This window comes from Phalaenopsis equestris, unplaced genomic scaffold (genome assembly GCF_001263595.1).
Source record: "Phalaenopsis equestris unplaced genomic scaffold, ASM126359v1 Scaffold000244, whole genome shotgun sequence".
In the NCBI taxonomy this organism is placed as follows: Eukaryota; Viridiplantae; Streptophyta; class Magnoliopsida; order Asparagales; family Orchidaceae; genus Phalaenopsis; species Phalaenopsis equestris.
In genome coordinates, this window is record NW_018164686.1 from 214,472 (window position 1) to 231,721 (window position 17,250).

General features: G+C 36.1%; 1 protein-coding gene and 1 pseudogene across 1 annotated transcript; both read right to left on the reverse strand.

The window, feature by feature from the left end:
* Positions 1–6,506: 6,506 nt before the first annotated feature.
* Positions 6,507–11,047, reverse strand: LOC110024084 (annotated as a pseudogene).
* LOC110024081 (ribosome assembly protein 1) lies at positions 10,821–16,286 on the reverse strand. The gene is made up of 3 exons (XM_020723825.1): positions 13,051–16,286; positions 11,863–11,964; positions 10,821–11,392 (listed from the first exon to the last, which is right to left on the reverse strand). The coding sequence occupies exons 1-3, from the start codon at positions 16,150–16,152 to the stop codon at positions 11,279–11,281; spliced, it is 3,318 nt and encodes a 1,105-aa protein (XP_020579484.1). The 5' UTR covers positions 16,153–16,286; the 3' UTR covers positions 10,821–11,278.
* Positions 16,287–17,250: the final 964 nt, after the last annotated feature.

Below are 17,250 nucleotides of genomic sequence, written 5' to 3' on the forward strand. Positions count from 1 at the left end.
ACATGGGGAAGATCTTTGTTGGGAATGTCATCGGAGAAGTTTGATATGCTCTCCATCATAGCAACCGAAAGTTGATCAACTCAATAAAGAGGTTTCACAGAGCAAAATAAGGAATGGGTGGAGCCACATCGTGCCTTATTTATAAGAATCAAAGCTCAAAAGTTAAGGAAGCTCAATTATTCAGTCATTAATTAAATAATGATTGAAATCTACTTTTGCTTTTAGTCTTCTATTATTATCGCAACATCGCTTTTAAGAAATATGGAAATAAGTAAACTAAATATGTACGTAAGAGAATATGTCAGTGTTGACCTGAGGAAACCTAACTGTCCAGAAGGGAAGAGTCTGATGAAGGCGAGGCTACTAACAAAAGTTCATGATACTTACTTATCTGATCGAGTGCAGCTGTTCAAGCTAGGCCAACAATGCCAAACCCGACCAAACCACGAGATAGACCAAAGAAGACCGAAGAATATAAGAATGAGCCACTCAACCGGAAGTGAGAAGAAAGAATATTAAAGCCAACCACCACAGGAGAGTTGTCGACCCAAGGGAAGATCATGTTCAATAGCTTCTTCAAACGTCCCAGAGACCTTTAGAGGCTCCTAATCAGAGGTCAAGGAACGATAGCCGAGCCATATCAATAGAGTCGATTCTTAACGACCAAGCTCAGATGGCCGAGCCGATCCACATCGACCAAGTTCAGTTGATCAGCTGATCTCAACCAATCGAGCCAATCTTGGTTAACAAAGCAAATTAAGCCAAGTCAATCAAGCTAAAAAAACAGTCGAACGACAAACTTACCAATATAAAATACCATAAATATCTTAGCACGGACCCGAGTAAAAATGTAACATCATGATATGTATGCTTATGTCTATACTTAAGGAGAAACATTTAATGAATAAGATAAGACTGACAAAACATATTACTATTCATTACTATTTACTCCCCCCATATATATACATACATACATATATATACATACAAACATATATGTATAAAATATGTTATTTAAATATATTTAATTAATTATTAATCGTCAGTACATTTTTCTTAAAATTATGATTAAACTACGAGTCAAATTCTTCATCTCGTAAATTCTAAATTTTAACCTTTTTTATTTTTTATTTTTTTGAAATAAGAAGGCCATTAAATGACTAATAAATTAGTCGTAATTTTTATAAATTGCCAAAATAATGATTTTAATAATACATTTAATAAGGACGATTAAATTTGTCAGAATATATGACTAAAAAATATTTTGAATCAATTTTCCATAAAATAAAAAAAAAAATTATCAACTTATATAATATTTTATGGCTCAGAATTGATTCCAAATCTATGTAATTGCTTTTAATAATTAGACGTGATAATAAAACAAAGAGAGATTTAAATGCATATCACCCAATTTTTGTTTATTTGTATATATAACATCTAATCCTTAATATTTATTTATATAATTGTCATTAAAATGACATGTAAGTAATTATTAAATTACACACACATATTTCTTAAATAAATATTATACAAAAAGTCAGAGTCGAGTTTGAGCCACCCTCAATAGTTCAATCTCGAACTTGAGCTTAAGTCTACGAGTTTGAGCTGCCTTGTTTTTTATAAAATAGAAAAAATGATATTAATTTAAGATAATGTTATAATAAAATGATAAATAGAATGAACAATTAAGAGAAAAATAATAAGAAATCACTTAATATAAAAAAATATATTATTTTTAAATATTTTTAATACTTTAAATATAAAGTCTTCAAATCTAATATATTTTGAGTATTTTTTATAGTAATATTTTTAAACGAGTCGGCTCATGAGCCAACGGTTCGAGTTGGGGCTAGCTTGAGCTTGGCTTGTTAGCTCATCGAGCTCAATTCACGAGCTACTTCTTAAGACGAGCTCACGCCGTTCACGAGTCGGCTTGACTCACATACACCCCAATTATATACAATTGATAACCGACAATTATGTCAGTATAGTGTGACTGATGGATACGATAACAACTAATTTTTATCATCCGACACGAATCTCGAGACAATATTTTGAATAATAAATATTCAAATCTTGATAAAAAGTCATCCAGAGATCCGATTTCAGCAAACTTATAGTGAAACTGATCGGCTCGATGAGACAGACACAATACTATAAAAACTAGTCCAATCCGAGTCAGATCAAGCCCATGTCAAATCATTAAATCACTTTTGGAGGATTTCCAGACACATTTGGAAGGTCAAAAGAATGTTGAATCTTGAGATTTTATAGTCGAATCGAGCATCTCGACAAGACGAATCCAACGAGACCAAGATTGTTCAATTTTGACATCGTTAAGGCACTCAAATATCTATTAAACGTCATTTGATCAAGGAAAGCTCTCTGGACCGTCCGATCAAAATAGTTCATATTCCTGCATTAATTGCACCCAAAACACTATAGTATATAAATAGAGCTCCTCCTTTCTCATGAGAGGGAGAGGAGGCTGGAGAGAGAATTTGAGGCTTTGAGAAGAAGTTCAAGTCCAACATCTCTCTGTCATCGCCGATCGCCGTCGACCACCACCGACAGTCAACGACCACCACCATCAGTCGTCGACCATCAGCAACCGTCGTCAACCACCGCCGACCGTCCTCAACTGTTGTCGACCCCTGCTAACCAAACCTTGCCAATCGACGTTGTATCATGAAAAAATTTGTAACACTTTCCCATCTATGGGACAATGGACCTTTGTAATAGTCAACTTATAGTGAAATTTTTATAACTGTGCCAAACCCCGTGGTTTTTTCTCTTTACAGGTTTTCCACGTAAAACTTCTGGTGTCATCACATGTTGATTCTATTTCATCTGAGTGTGTGTTGAATCCTCATGCAAAGCTAAGACGATAATCCGTTACACAACCGCCGCCAATTTTCTAGCACGCATCACTGATAAAACATCGATAAAACTACCATATAAAATATTGGAGTTCATAATCGTGTTTTTAAAAACATATGAACATTTTGCAAAGAGAAAATTTAATTTGTGCAAAGTTGGCAATGTTGGATTTTGCAAAATTGCCAAAGATAAGTTGACAATTCATCAACCGGGAAATCAGATTTAAGATATCAGCCAATAATCATTATAATGACGCATTTAGCTGATAATTTAGGTGATGCTTTTATGGATTAGGATGGATTAGGTCAGTATATATTAATGGTCACCATAAAGACGAATTTATGACAGAAGCTTGCAAAACTTTTTCCATATTTTATTCTTTTTTTTAGTATTATGTAAATATTACTATAGGTAAACTGGTAATTAGGATCCCAATTAGCGTCTCTGACGTAAAATTTGCAACCGATTAGCGTCCGTTAGTCTCGCCCCACAGTCCCAAATTAGAAGAAACGATGCTAGCGAGTTGCATTGAACAGAGATCGCGGATTAGCGTCGCTTATGGCCGATGCTAAATCTGGTGCTAGAGTCCTAAAATATGGCTCTCGAGAACCGTAGCTCTACTTCGCACGCTCTTTCTCGTTTGGCTTTATTTGTTGCCTCCAAAGCTTCTCTGACAAATTCAACTCCGTTTCACCGCTCCACCCCCGTCAAAGGTGACTCATCCAAGTTTTGATTTAGCATAAGTTTTCATTTTTTTTCCCTTATATAGGTGTTAAATCTGAAAATACATAAGTTTTGCTAAGTTCTTTTTGTATTTCATTGTTAGGTATGAAATGCATATGGATTTTATGATTTTCCCTAAGTTTAGGAGTGAGATATGTAAATGCATAAGAAATTTATGCTATGTAATATAATTTTGGTGTGAGATATGTAAATGCATAAGAAAATTGTCATATGTATGTAAATATGAAATTTAGATGCGAGATATGTGAATGCATAAGAAAATTGTGCTATATATGAAATTATGAAAACTTAGGTGTGAGATATGTAAATGCATAAGAAATTTGTGCTGTGTGTGTAAACATGAAATTTAGGTGTGAGATATGTAAATGCATAAGAAATTTGTGCTATGCATGTAAATATGAATTTTAGGTGTGAGATATGTAAACAAAAAATAAATTGTGGTATGTGTGTAAATATGAAAATTTAGGAGTGAGATAAGCAAACACATAAGAAATTTGTGTTATGTGATGCGGACCACGGAGATCCTTCGGAGCAGATATGATCAACCACATCTCTCATGGAAACATATTCTGATTGTCACTCGGGATATGTATTTTAGGGAGTTCGAGATATGATATTTATATTTGACATAGAAAGTTAATTTTTACCTTTTTTACATGATAATCAAGCTTACATACTTTCTAATTTGCAGAGGTCATTTTACTGGTTGCCAGAATATTACCAGTAGATTCAGTAGATTTTTTAGGCTCGTGCCAGACATAGGCTCGAGAATATGTTCACGATGGTGCGTAAGAAGGGGCAGAGGCCCTCATGGGTTGAGGAGGAAGTTCGCGTTGAGTTAAACCGAGCATGGGTCGCTATGGAGTATCAGAGAAAGATATATACAAATCAACAAAACTAGACAACAAAGGGAGCCAAAGGGTTTGCACTCCACATTGAAGTTTCGATCCCCCACACAGAGCACTATCGGAGGCTGATAAGGTTATATCAAAATTAAAAAACTTACAGATTTATGTAATTATATGACTCATATATTTATCTAATTATGTATACAGGCAAAGAAGCTTGACAAAGAGCCATCTACAACAGATTGCATGTCCTTACACATCCCGACGCGGGCACACAACAGTGGGTATCCAACCACTCTCGACGTGTCAATGTAAGCATAAAAAAATTAATTAGATTACATGTCAATGTTTAAAATGCCAAATAATATTTGAATTTTGTTATGAAAGAGGAGTGCGAGCAGCTCCGGGAGAGACAGAAGGAGATGGTTAGCCAGATATCACCGTCCATTAGCAGTGGTAGCCAGCTTACCATTATGTAGTCTGATTATGAGTTGTGGATGCAGGTGGTGCGGAAGAAGAATGGGAGAGTGTACGACCTCGAAGCAAAGGGGATGACGTTTAAGGCCGAGTGTTCATGAGCAGCTGTCGGTGGCCCTAGCTGATTACAAGCTCAGCATGAGGAACTTGCCAGGCAAGTGACGACGATGAATGAAGAGCTCCAACAGGTGCGTGAAGGCTAGCAACTCATTGCAGAAAGCCTAGGATGCTTGAGGGAGAGTTATCGCCAGAGCAAGCGACACATGCATCCGACCGAGGAAGAGGAACAAGATGATGATGAGAATGCAGATTAGGTCTTTTTTTGTGTTTGATAATGTTCCCCTGACATAGGGGCTTGTATTATTATTTTTTTTCATTTTTGTATTGTACAAATTTTCAATTTCTTGTGGCGTGAATTCCGATCCATTTAATCCGTTTATATTTAATCTGATTTGATAACATTATGCGTACGTTGAAGATTTCTTTTATGAATGATGATAGATAATTATCATACTATATTGATTGTGTTTGTTATTTGCGCGTATGTGAAAATCTAATCGTTTTGTTATATTTTTTTTCTTACAGATGGGCGTCAGAAAAATCTGGCACTAAAACCTACAATCAACCAAAGATACATGTTGTTGCTAAAATGACACAATAGTGTTGAACATGGCCAATGCAGATTAACGTCGGCAATGGCTTTGAAATTAAGCACTCATGTTGGGGGATTTTAAGAGCTACATGTAGAATTCAAAAATGTACCTAAAGCACACTTAATTCCATATATTTTATAAGGAAAGATGGGGCTAGAGGCTTTAATGAGTGGGAAAGAGAGAAGAGTGTTGTTGATTAAAAGAGAGGGAGAGAATATTGGTTTGACTTCACACCATACATGAAGTCCTCACAACAGAAATATCACTAGAAAGAAAAAATACATGTTAAAGGCCCTTGAAACACAAATCTAACAAACATAAGTTTATTTTTTACGATCATAAAAGGCAAAGTAATTTACCCTATTTAAAAATCTATGATGAAACAGACTTTCAAACTATTACTAGAAGTAATTGTGACTCATAACAACTTTTATTGGGTACAAAATGCACTATTATTTAAAAAAAAAATCATTTACACCCATCCAAATAGTCTCATAAAAAAGTATCAATTGAGAGAACAGGGAGATCTGGTTGAAACAGTAATTCTGCAACAAAATAAATGAAAATGTTTGAATTTAAATTACCAGTTAGAGAACTCAATATGTGGTTTCCACTAAAGCATACACCTTAAATATCAAAAGCAACAGGACTTCAAGGCTTAAATCTCACTCAACAACTTTCAAATGACAATATCCCATAACAAACACCTAGCATTGATCTACTAAAAAAATTTATTAGATACCTACCTACAGAGAACAAGCAGCTTCTTGCCTTTGATACCATAAATGTTTAGAAAAAATAAATGCAATCCTGTTAAACCAGATCAGCATAGCCATAAAACTTTGATAGCTTTCATGCGGTAAATGATAAACTATTCTTCAATAGTAAAGGAATGATGGAGATGTGATGGTAATCAAATTTAACCAAGAAAAAAGTCTGAAATCAGTCTCACCTCTAGATCACAAAAATCAAACCAAGGGCAGAAATCTATGATTTCACAAACGAATACCACCTTTTCACGCAAAAGAAAGCCTGCATCAGATTCGAGCATATCCGACACCTTCATAAACTGGAGGAAAGAATTATTCCTTGCTTCGGTAGAGATAGAAGATTCTTTCTGCACAGTTTTAGCAGGGTTCTTCTGGTTAACCACAGCCATTGTATACTGAACCCAATAATTTTCATTAGGATCACTACCAGCTTATTGATCACTCTCCAAATATATGCATATTATATCAAAAGAATCGTAGACACCTGTGTCAAGTTTCTAGTAAAACTTTTTAGAAGTGTAATTAACTAATTGTGTAGCATACTCATATATTACTGATTGGATAGAAATCAACCTACCTATTCTCAGCTCACAAATTCCTGCTTAGAAGAATTTACTAAAGATCTTCTGACTTTCCATAATTTCCTTGAAAGATAAGATGTTCTCCACCCTCCAAGTAAATGCACCCCCCTTTGAAATGTTATCAATTTGAGTACAAGAGGTCATTCCTGAATTTCCTGTTGACAAGGACTCTGCAGCACAATATTCTTGCATTATCGAAGTTTCCTTCAATATAAGAACCTTAGTTGAGAGCACAACAGTGTCCTGAACAAGAATACCAGATTCCTTTGCTGCGTTGGAATAGCCAAGGTAACAAATTCACGCCAGCCCCAATCCTTTGCTGCCTTAGAGTAACATTTTTGTGACTCCTTGGTAAATGATTTCTCTTCCATTTTCTGATTCACAACTGACAGCTGGTGACTCACAAAGCAACTCCAATCACTGGTTGTGTTCCGAAGTCAGTGATCTCAAGGAAAACTCGGAGGTGGCATGGTGGCTGTGACTGAACTGAAGCATATCATAAAAAGAGAAAAAACAGCCAGCTGAATTATGATACTTTTTTATCATGAAAATCTTATATCATTAGAATCTTTACTAGGTTTAATTACTAAATCAAACAACAAGAAAACAATGGAAAAAAGACTATATTATTACCTTTCGTTCATTAACACTGGAAACACTTCGGGCGATTTATTATGTCAAAGCTACTAAAGGCATTATCAATTGCTATTTCACGAATGTGACTCAGATAATGCACATAATTACTGAAACTTTACGTAAGGAAAGAGTATTCCTTATTTTACTATATTGAGCAACAAATACTACAATATTTGAAATGGAGATGCAAGTGGAGTTGATTATTTTACCCTTGGGATAAAATATGAGGCGACAGTCCCTGTTGCCAATTTGGAGTCTCCTGCTTTCACACAGACTGCGGTGAACTTCCTTTTCTTTAGTAGGTCCTTCAACCAAGTAAAATTCTCAATCCTCCACGTGAACTTGACGAAGTGGCCATCTGACTTTCTTGCAGCCATCCTTTCCCCAAGCATCAAACCTGAGTTCTTGGAGAAGCTACTAGACTCTTTAATGACATGGAAGGAAGTGTTGAACACAGCCGTCTCATCAACAAGAAAGTTACCCTCATGGTCCAAGAATTCAAACACTTTTATGAAATCGTTCCAGCCAAGGCTGGTATTGTCGCTGCACTTACTGTCAGCCGCAAAGCGGCGTAAGAGTCGCGGTGGTTGGTTCCAGCAGGGCGTTGGCTCAACACAGACATGCGTAAAAGGCACCAGCAACTGCAGTCAGGGAGAAGGGTTATGTCTGTTTCCTTGCTCTTCAAACACATGGAGAGATGGTCTGCACCGGATATAGAGCTCTGAAAGATGATGATTATGAGGTTGCAATCACAGGTAGGGAAGACAAGGATCAAGATCTTCTGTGTCTTTATCATGTCACGAAAGAGACTGAAGTTATGGACCTTCTAGGAGAACCTGCTGCTGTGGCCCTTTAGAGGCTGCTTTGTCCTTCTATTTCAATGTATATGTGGTGAAGGTTTATGCCTTATTCGAGATCATTCTAGCTTTCTGAAGAAGCAGCTGTGAAGATGTTGTACTAATTGAAGGCGGTATCGATGAGACTGCTAACAAACTATCTAAACTGCAAGACATCACTACCTCCCGTGTTGCAACAATTGGTTCTTAAATGTGCAACATGATAAGTTGTTGTAGTATATTTGGATAATTCTTGAAAGTAATATATTTGGATAATTCGGATGAGACGCTGTTGTACTGCAGTTGTTTCTGAAATCAAAACTATAATATACTTGTAGGATGTAGTTGTAAGTGTACAGTTTCATAAACAATTCAAACTTAACAACTAAACTAAATTAGAAAATATTACAGAAAGTTTGAAGTATAAAATATTTCATTAAAAGTTATACATCCCTTAACACAAAAATTGCAATTAAAATAAGAATAAGTAACACAATTATAATATTAGTATTCATGTCCAAACGATCAAGCCTCTTGAAAAATTTTCTTTTTAAAGCTGCTCTCGACACGAAAACCAAAGCAATCTTATCGAATCTATATTTCAAAACAAAATCACGCAGTTCTTATGTATTTACATGCATAGCTAGGGGGCTGTTTGGTTTATTTGGATGGTTTGGATAACAAATTTGTAACACCAAATGGTATTGGATGTTTAAAAAATTAATATGAACTGACCAAGTAAAATGTGCAACCGAGCCAACTAAATAATATTTTGGTTCGTTTATTTCTCATACTTATGTTTTCCACTTTGAGAGCTAATTGGATAATTGTCTTTACGAAATATATATGAAATCAAATAAACTCTTTTTTTTTTCATTTAGTAAATGGGTTAGATAAAATCTAACTTAGGTCTCATTGAATCAACTTATACACCAAAAAATGTTAAAAATTTAATTTATAAATAGTGGTATCTTAAGGGATGGTTTGGTTGACATAATAAAGGGAATTTTGGCACATAATAGTAATAGTGCAATGATGATTGATAGATTAATGATAATTGTCATTCACTAGCTCATTAATGATAATAATTAGTAGCTTGACACATTTAACATTGTAAGGATCATATATGACTAATTTTTCTTACAACATTGTGATGTTAGAGAACATACCAACTAATGACAAATGTAAAGTGATGGGCAAGTTGTTGATCAAACATGGTTATTATTTTATTGAGTAATAGCTTGAGGAATGCTGATAGACATAAATCATATTTATAATTGGTGAGCAAGGGGTGAAGTTCTAACAATAACTAATTGGTTTGAATCTATGTGTGTCCAACAATCTATTATTAATAACGGTGGCTTAAATCCATAAAAAAAATCATTAATCCCCTAAAATTAAAGTAAACTTCTTTTGGCTTTGTCAATTAACAATAAATTTTTTTGAGACACAATTCTAATCTACTTTTGAACATTTTTAATTAGCAAGTTTCTCCTAAAACTTCAAAAATGTCAGAAGGAATTATATTACGACATGAACTCATCATACTTTTTTTGCGCACACATTATGTATATTAATTGCTTTATTTGCTTTAGGTTTTTTTTATTTTTTACTTCTCTATCAATACTTCCATGATATTAGTTTATTGGCTGTAGGTGTCAATTTTTTTTAAGTCTGATGTGAAACTCTTCGACCCAGCTGCCTCATCGCAGTTAATATTTCTTAATGCAAACAATATCTCCTCCTCAATAGGAAGGTCACAAAGATTAAGCTTACAAATGTAATCCCTCTCCTCCCTGAAGAAAGCTTCATCAATTAAAGTAACAGAGCCATCTCATGAAAACATCTTAACATATGGCTCCATAACACTCTCCCACAATTCTTTTTGTTCAGTGATCCAGTTGCCATTGTTGTCCTTTATTCTCACAATTGTATTTAAATTTCTTTTATGTTTTATGAAAGCATGAAAAAATTTAGAGTTTCTATCTCCTTCCCTAAACTGAATCTCCCTAGCCTCTTGTTAGTAACTCCTCCTCGAATTTAATAACTTGATTTATGTGCCTCTATCAAACCTTCCCCTACATCCTCAACGCCCTCATCAGAGAGTTCCAACCTCCTCACTTTAGCCTCAGCATCTCTAACCCTTTTATGCACATCACCAAAAGCATTCCAATTCCAACCTCTCAAGGCATTAGCAATTTTCTTGTGGAGTTGCAACAGTACATTCCACTTATTACCCACTACATGAGGTTTCCAATTCTCTTCAACCACCCTTAAGAAATATTGATGCTTAGACCAAATATTAAAATATCTAAAGTGATATACATTAGATTTTTTAAAATAAGCAATAGTTGTCAGATTGTGATCAGAACTGGAGCTGCTTAAATGTTGCGTCCTTGAGACATTGTATTTAGACAACCAATCTTGATTAAACCACCATCTATCCAACCTCTCAAACACCTTCCCTCTCTTCCAAGTGAATTTGGACCCAGAATAACCCAGATCAAACAATCTAGCATCACCAAGAGCATCAAAGAACTTGTTCATGAGATTGGAGTCCACCCTTTTGCCCCCGAATTTCTTATAGCTGTTCATTATCATGTTGAAATCACCTCCTACCATCTAGCTCTCTTTCAACAGAGCTCCCATTGTAGTAAGTTTGTTCCACAGATCATATCTAGCAGCAGCAGTGGTATTGGCATACACAAAGGTAGTGCAATTTTCCTCTTAATGACGAATTCACTTTATTAAAATGACTCAAGAAAACCAAGGCTTATACTATAGGATTTATGCCGAAACCAATCATATCCATAAAACTTATTTGATAAATATCCATGAATATTTATGGTGCCTTTATAAAGTCGATTTTTTTAAGTCTATAAGTAGTAAACAAAATATATCATTAGTATTAGCAAAAGATGTGATATCACTTATCTTGAATATGCGTGGATGATTCATGTAAAGCCCCTGCAACAGATAGACACAGATGTTCAGGAAAAATAAATAAATAAGCAAATAAACTAATGACACCTTTATCATTTCATAAATTCTGAAGTAAAATGGACAACAATAACAAAAAATGGATTTTTTTTTATAAAGTAGACATATAAAAAAGTTTACAGAACCATGGAATTTTGCCATAGATTTTTGTGTAAAAGGGCCAAACAATCGCGAAGAAATATGTTGGCCTTACAAATTTTTTGTTTTTGCAAGCAGCAAAATTTGAGCATCATAAAATCTTAAACAAACATGAAAAACTATAAATTCCCATCACACATAAATCACATCAGCAATAGTTTATAAAGAGAGGAGAATATTTACAACAACATAAGCATTATAATCTGACATGAAGATATGAAATTTATGATACATGTTGATATTATAAATCTAAGAGCACTCCAAGAATAAGACGAGCAAAAATATCAGTTGCAACTAACCTCCAATATAGTTGTGTCAGATCCTATTGTAGCGTGATATACTTCACAATAACTCAATCTCATTTGAAGAATATGATGCGCAGATATCCATTGTTTAATTATCTAGAAACAGAAAAAATACTCAAAATTACATACATTAAAAATAAAAAATTGCATGCTAATTTGGCTTGTCAAGCTGCTGAAATCCTTGCAACTTGAGACCAGTAAAAATCAATATTCAAGCATGAATTGAAAGCAGAATACAAACATACTTCCACATGTTAGTCTCAAGGCTTGCATCCCGTTAAGTATCAAAAAAAAAAATAATAATAATAATACACAAATTCGATCCTCAATATTATTATCAACATCTTGAATGATCTTGCTAAATTTCATATACTTAAATAAAAACTGAAATCCAATTTATTTGGCAAACTGATAACCCCACCTAAACTAATATATGGATAATTTATTTTTGCAACCATAAGTTGAAAGCAGAACACATATATTTTCACATATCAGTCCCATGGTTTGCATTCAATTAAGCATCAGAAAAGGTTTTATGATTGCAAGTTCAATTCTCGATATAATCATCAGTATCATGGCTGATACAGCAACACGGTAACCTAAAAAGTTATTCTATATAGGTCATTCAGCTAAGATTTATGGTGAAATCAAATGTGTGGATTAAAATAAAATTACAAAATAGCCTTTAAGCCAAGAGTATTGAACATAAGAGTGCAGAAGCTATATCAGTTGAAGACATTCACAATTGGATTAACATACCAATGATCTAATCGACATAAATAGCATCGGTAGAATAATAACAACCCAAACAAATAAGAAGAAAATAATCATTTTTTCATTAAACCACAGTGAAAAAGACAAGAGTTCCAAGCTTCTTGACAAAAAAAAAAAAAAAGGAAAAAAAAAAAGAAATCACACTAAGAATTCACACTAAGACATTTGGATGGTCCATGTTCAGTACAATCATATCAAAAAATTGTTCATTTATGATAATAATATTGATACACAAATCATCTGATATCAAATAAATACTACAGAAAATTAAATTTCAGAATCTTCCTAAAGTTGACATTTACAGTGACATAAGTCATATCTATATCTTAAAAGCATGAGAAACAATAAGCCTATGTTTAAAAATACATGAAAAAATGCTTTATTTCAATTCACAACAACCAATTAAACCTTCCTAGCAAGTGTTCTCTGCTTTGTTGCATGCTGAACAACTTTGTCCTCCACATGAAGGCCTTTCCTTCTCCTCACTGCATCAATAAGCTTTCTTGCTATGTTGGGAAGGACACTCGAGCCATCTCCATATTCTTCAATTTCTTCCTCCGTTTTTGGAATGAAAAATGGATCTTCTGGAAGCACCTCCCAGTGGCTGAGAACGAGTAAAGCACTCGCAGCAGCTCCAGTCGATTTCCTAAGCTCATCAGCAAAGCCAAAGCTTTCGGCAACAGGAACATAAGCGTGCACAGTAAAAAGCGGGGAGCTTTCTTGCATCTCTTCTTTCAAAACCTTAGATCGCCTCCTTGAAAGAACCGCATACATTTTCTTCAAGAAATCTCCTGGTGTGTTCAACTCACAGAAGTACATTGCTTCTGCTAGCCTTGGCTTGCTTTGAAGCACAGCTGCCCTACACGCATCCTTCACGGCAGTCATAACTTGCCCGCTGAGAATACCATATTGGTCTAGCTGATCCTTAGTCTCCAAATTGTCTGGAAAAATGTAAGATTTTACCAAAAAGGCTAATCCCCACACAGGTTCATCACACAGAGGCCCTGCAGATGTGGCTAATTGAAAACCTGCAACAATGCTGTTCTTTAGGGCCTCTGCTTCCAAATTTATGGAACTGGTTGCTTCTGATGTTTCTCCATTATCCGTGTCTATAATTTCATCAGAACTAGAAATATCTAAAAATCCTAGTTTCTCAGACACATCATAAGAACCATGAATAAGAAAACCACGCTCGCCACTGCTTGCATGAATAACTTCAGTGGTTTTAGAATCTGGAACTAGAAGAATGTTTGGTCCAACCTGCCTAGGCCCAAGTGACCAGATTCTTTGAAGAAACATACTGCAAAGTTGCTTATTTTTCTCAAGCTTATCAGTATCACTCTTATCAGAATCAAGCTCCAATTCGCTCTCCAGTGAATCAATCAAAAGCTTCCTAAGAACTGCTACAGGATCACCGCCATCATGAGAAACATAGCCCAAGTTTCCATTTTTCTTGACCGGTCTCCCTTCTATTATATCAGCTAGGATTTCAGCACTTTCCTCGAGAACTTTAGTTAAAGCATTGGGAATTCTTACAACTTGAACTCTGACCATACATCTCCCATTTGAAGTAACTTTCTCAACATATTGAGCACTGCTGGAAGTAACCTTTAGAGTGTCTAAGAATGAAAAACCTTCTCCTCCCTCGATTGTCTCTTTATATGAGACCAGTGGAGGTGAAACCTCTAGGCTAACCTTAGCAAATCTTTCTTTCAAGTCTTTTATACACCTCTCCAGATGGACCTCCCCCGCAGCTGCAAGCACCTGTTCCCCTCTGGAAGAAACTGTAACTTCAACAAAAGGATCTGCTCGGTTAAGAAGTCTCAGTCCTCTCATAAGTGCACCCATATTAGCTGGATCAGATGGTTCAATGGCCACTCTGAGAGTTGGTGCCACCTGAAACATCATACTGGAAAAAGGCCAGCAATTCCTTGAGGTGGATAGAGTTGCACTCTTCAGGATATACTGCCCCAAGCCCTGAATGGCCACTAAATTCCCCGCACTAGCACAAGATACGGGTTTCAGACCTTGGCCCATCATCAAATACAGGTGCTGAACCTCAGCATCCTGCAGATGCTTTTGTGAAAAATCTATTTTTAATGGATCATACAGAGCTGAAAGAACAAAAACCTTCTGACCACAGTTAAGCACACCACTAAAAATCCTTGCAAAAGCGAGGAAGAACTCTTCCGACTCACCACCACCAACTTCGCCAGACAAAGAATGAATCAACTTCTCCCCATTAGGTCCTTTCTTAGGGATCATTTTTGCAGGAACAGCAAACATCTTTGAAACAAAGACCACACAAGGAGCCTCTGGACTAGAATCGCAAACCTCAACGCACTTCCTAACATGCTCCGCCTCAGCAACAACCTCTGAGTAATGTTCGTTGCCATCAACCTTCACTTCTCTTTTGGGCAGCAACCGAGATATCCTTAAAGACTGGGCTGAGATAGGATCAGGAATGCATTTGATCACCATTGATAGAACTGCGTCAGAGAGTGGAAGCCAACGCCTCATTACAGCCTGCAGCACAGCCTTTGTGTCCTTGTTCTGCAATTCACGTTGAGGAACTGATAAATTGAAGGTTTTGATAACTTTCTGGAACATGTCCTTGTCTCCATTTGCATCCAGAGCTGCCTGATAAACCTGCCACAAAGGCTTAAGCACAAACTGGACAAACATCGGTTGTGGATCCCTGCTGAAACCCTCCATCCCTTTCTTCCCAACAATCATCATCTTCTTAGTGTTGAAATACCTCGGACCCCAAAATCCTTTCTTCAGGGCTGCCATGCTTGCACCGAGCTTAGAAGCATAGAACTCTGCAAACTGTTCGATGTAAAAACCCCATCCATCCAATGCGCATGCGAACGCCACGTTTCCCTTCTGGGGCTGAAAAGTGTCCTCTTCGTCATCCTCGACAAGCTCGTGATCGTACTCACCATCGCCATTTTCTGAGGCGCCGGCCAGTAAGGAATCGACATCTGAAAGATACTTCTCCGACTTATAGGCGGAAACGATGCCATTTACCTCGTGGACGATACGCAGCAGGCGGGTGTAAGCCTCCATAGGGGTAAGCTTGAGCTCGGTGATGAGACGATCGATCTTGTTGAGTACTAGGCAGGGGGTGAGCTTTTCAACCCAGGATTGGCGAAGAACGGCGTGGGTCTGAATGTGAACACCTTCGACCGCATCAACGAGAATGAGGGCGCCGTCGGAAAGGCGGGCTGCGGTGGAAACCTCACTGCAAAAGTCCATGTGGCCGGGTGAATCGATGAGGTTGATGGAGTGGTCGCGGAAATGCAGGGAGATGGAAGAGCTCTTCATCGTGATGGCGCGGCGCTGCTCCTCATCGAGGTAGTCCATGAAACGCACGTTACCAGCGAGCTTCGGGTTGAGGACGCCGCCACCATAGGCGGCAATGAGGTGGTCAGCGAGGGTTGTTTTTCCATGGTCAACGTGGGCTAGGATGCAGATGTTGCGGATGTTTCGGGTGCTATAATCCGCCATGGGAGTGGTAAAAAATAGGATGAACTAAGAAGAAAGGCGGCCGAAAATCAGAAACCCTAATTCTAATCCCAATTGATAAATGAATTGGGGAGATAAGCTGCTCTATCGGCAGCAAGGCGGGCAATGGTTTGATTCGCTCGATTGTGTAGAAAACAGAGCAAGCACTGTTTTGTATTTTTCACCACAATTATTTTTGAGTAATTATTATTTTTTTATATTTTCTGCAAATTTTTTGATGAATTTTTATTTTTTTAAATTTAACTTGTTAAGGCATGATAACTCTAAGAAAATTATTATCTAATATTTTATAAAAAAGTATATTTATAATTTTCAACATTATTTTTTAAGAAATTATTTTCTCCAATACAACCCTATTTATCTTCTCAAAAAATTATAATTACTCGAATCGTACTCTTAGTCAAGGTCATTTGAGAGAGAGTTAGTAAATCGTGAGGGCATTGTTTGACTTAGCAACGATTCCAAAATTTCTTCTGATGAGAACGTTATATTTTCTATTTCCGATCACAAATTTCATGATGTGTTCTACAACCTCCCATTGCATTATGCCATTTAGAAACATAAAATTTATTTATTTTTATCTTTTCAATCCCGAGAAAAGCTATAGTTATAATTTGTATTCAAATTAGATATGTATTTTAAAAAGTCAGTCTTTATACCGTAGATGCTTTTAAAGTTATTTTTTAGAGAATTTTCATAAAACGCAAAGAGTTCCGGAACGAGGACTTAGAATCTGTTTGTGCAGCTTATCAATAAACTTCTGCGCAACTGCCCTAAAAAACTATTGCAGATAAGCTGACCGACTGTTTATTTTTTGCAGTTTGACAACTCTCTTTCGCATTACTATTAAACTGCAGATTAACATATGCAAATAAAAGTGTTAAAAAGCTGCATCTAAGTAAGATGTAAACACCATTTTTAATGAACATGATTCAAAGCTCCAAAACAAAAGTATTCTAAGAAGGACTATGGTGTATTTGAGGTGATGGTTCAAAAACACACTGCAGTTTATTATGTTTAGCAAAATTATATTTTATCTAAATTCTCAAAAAACGGCAGCTGAGTTAAACTGTCCCTCAA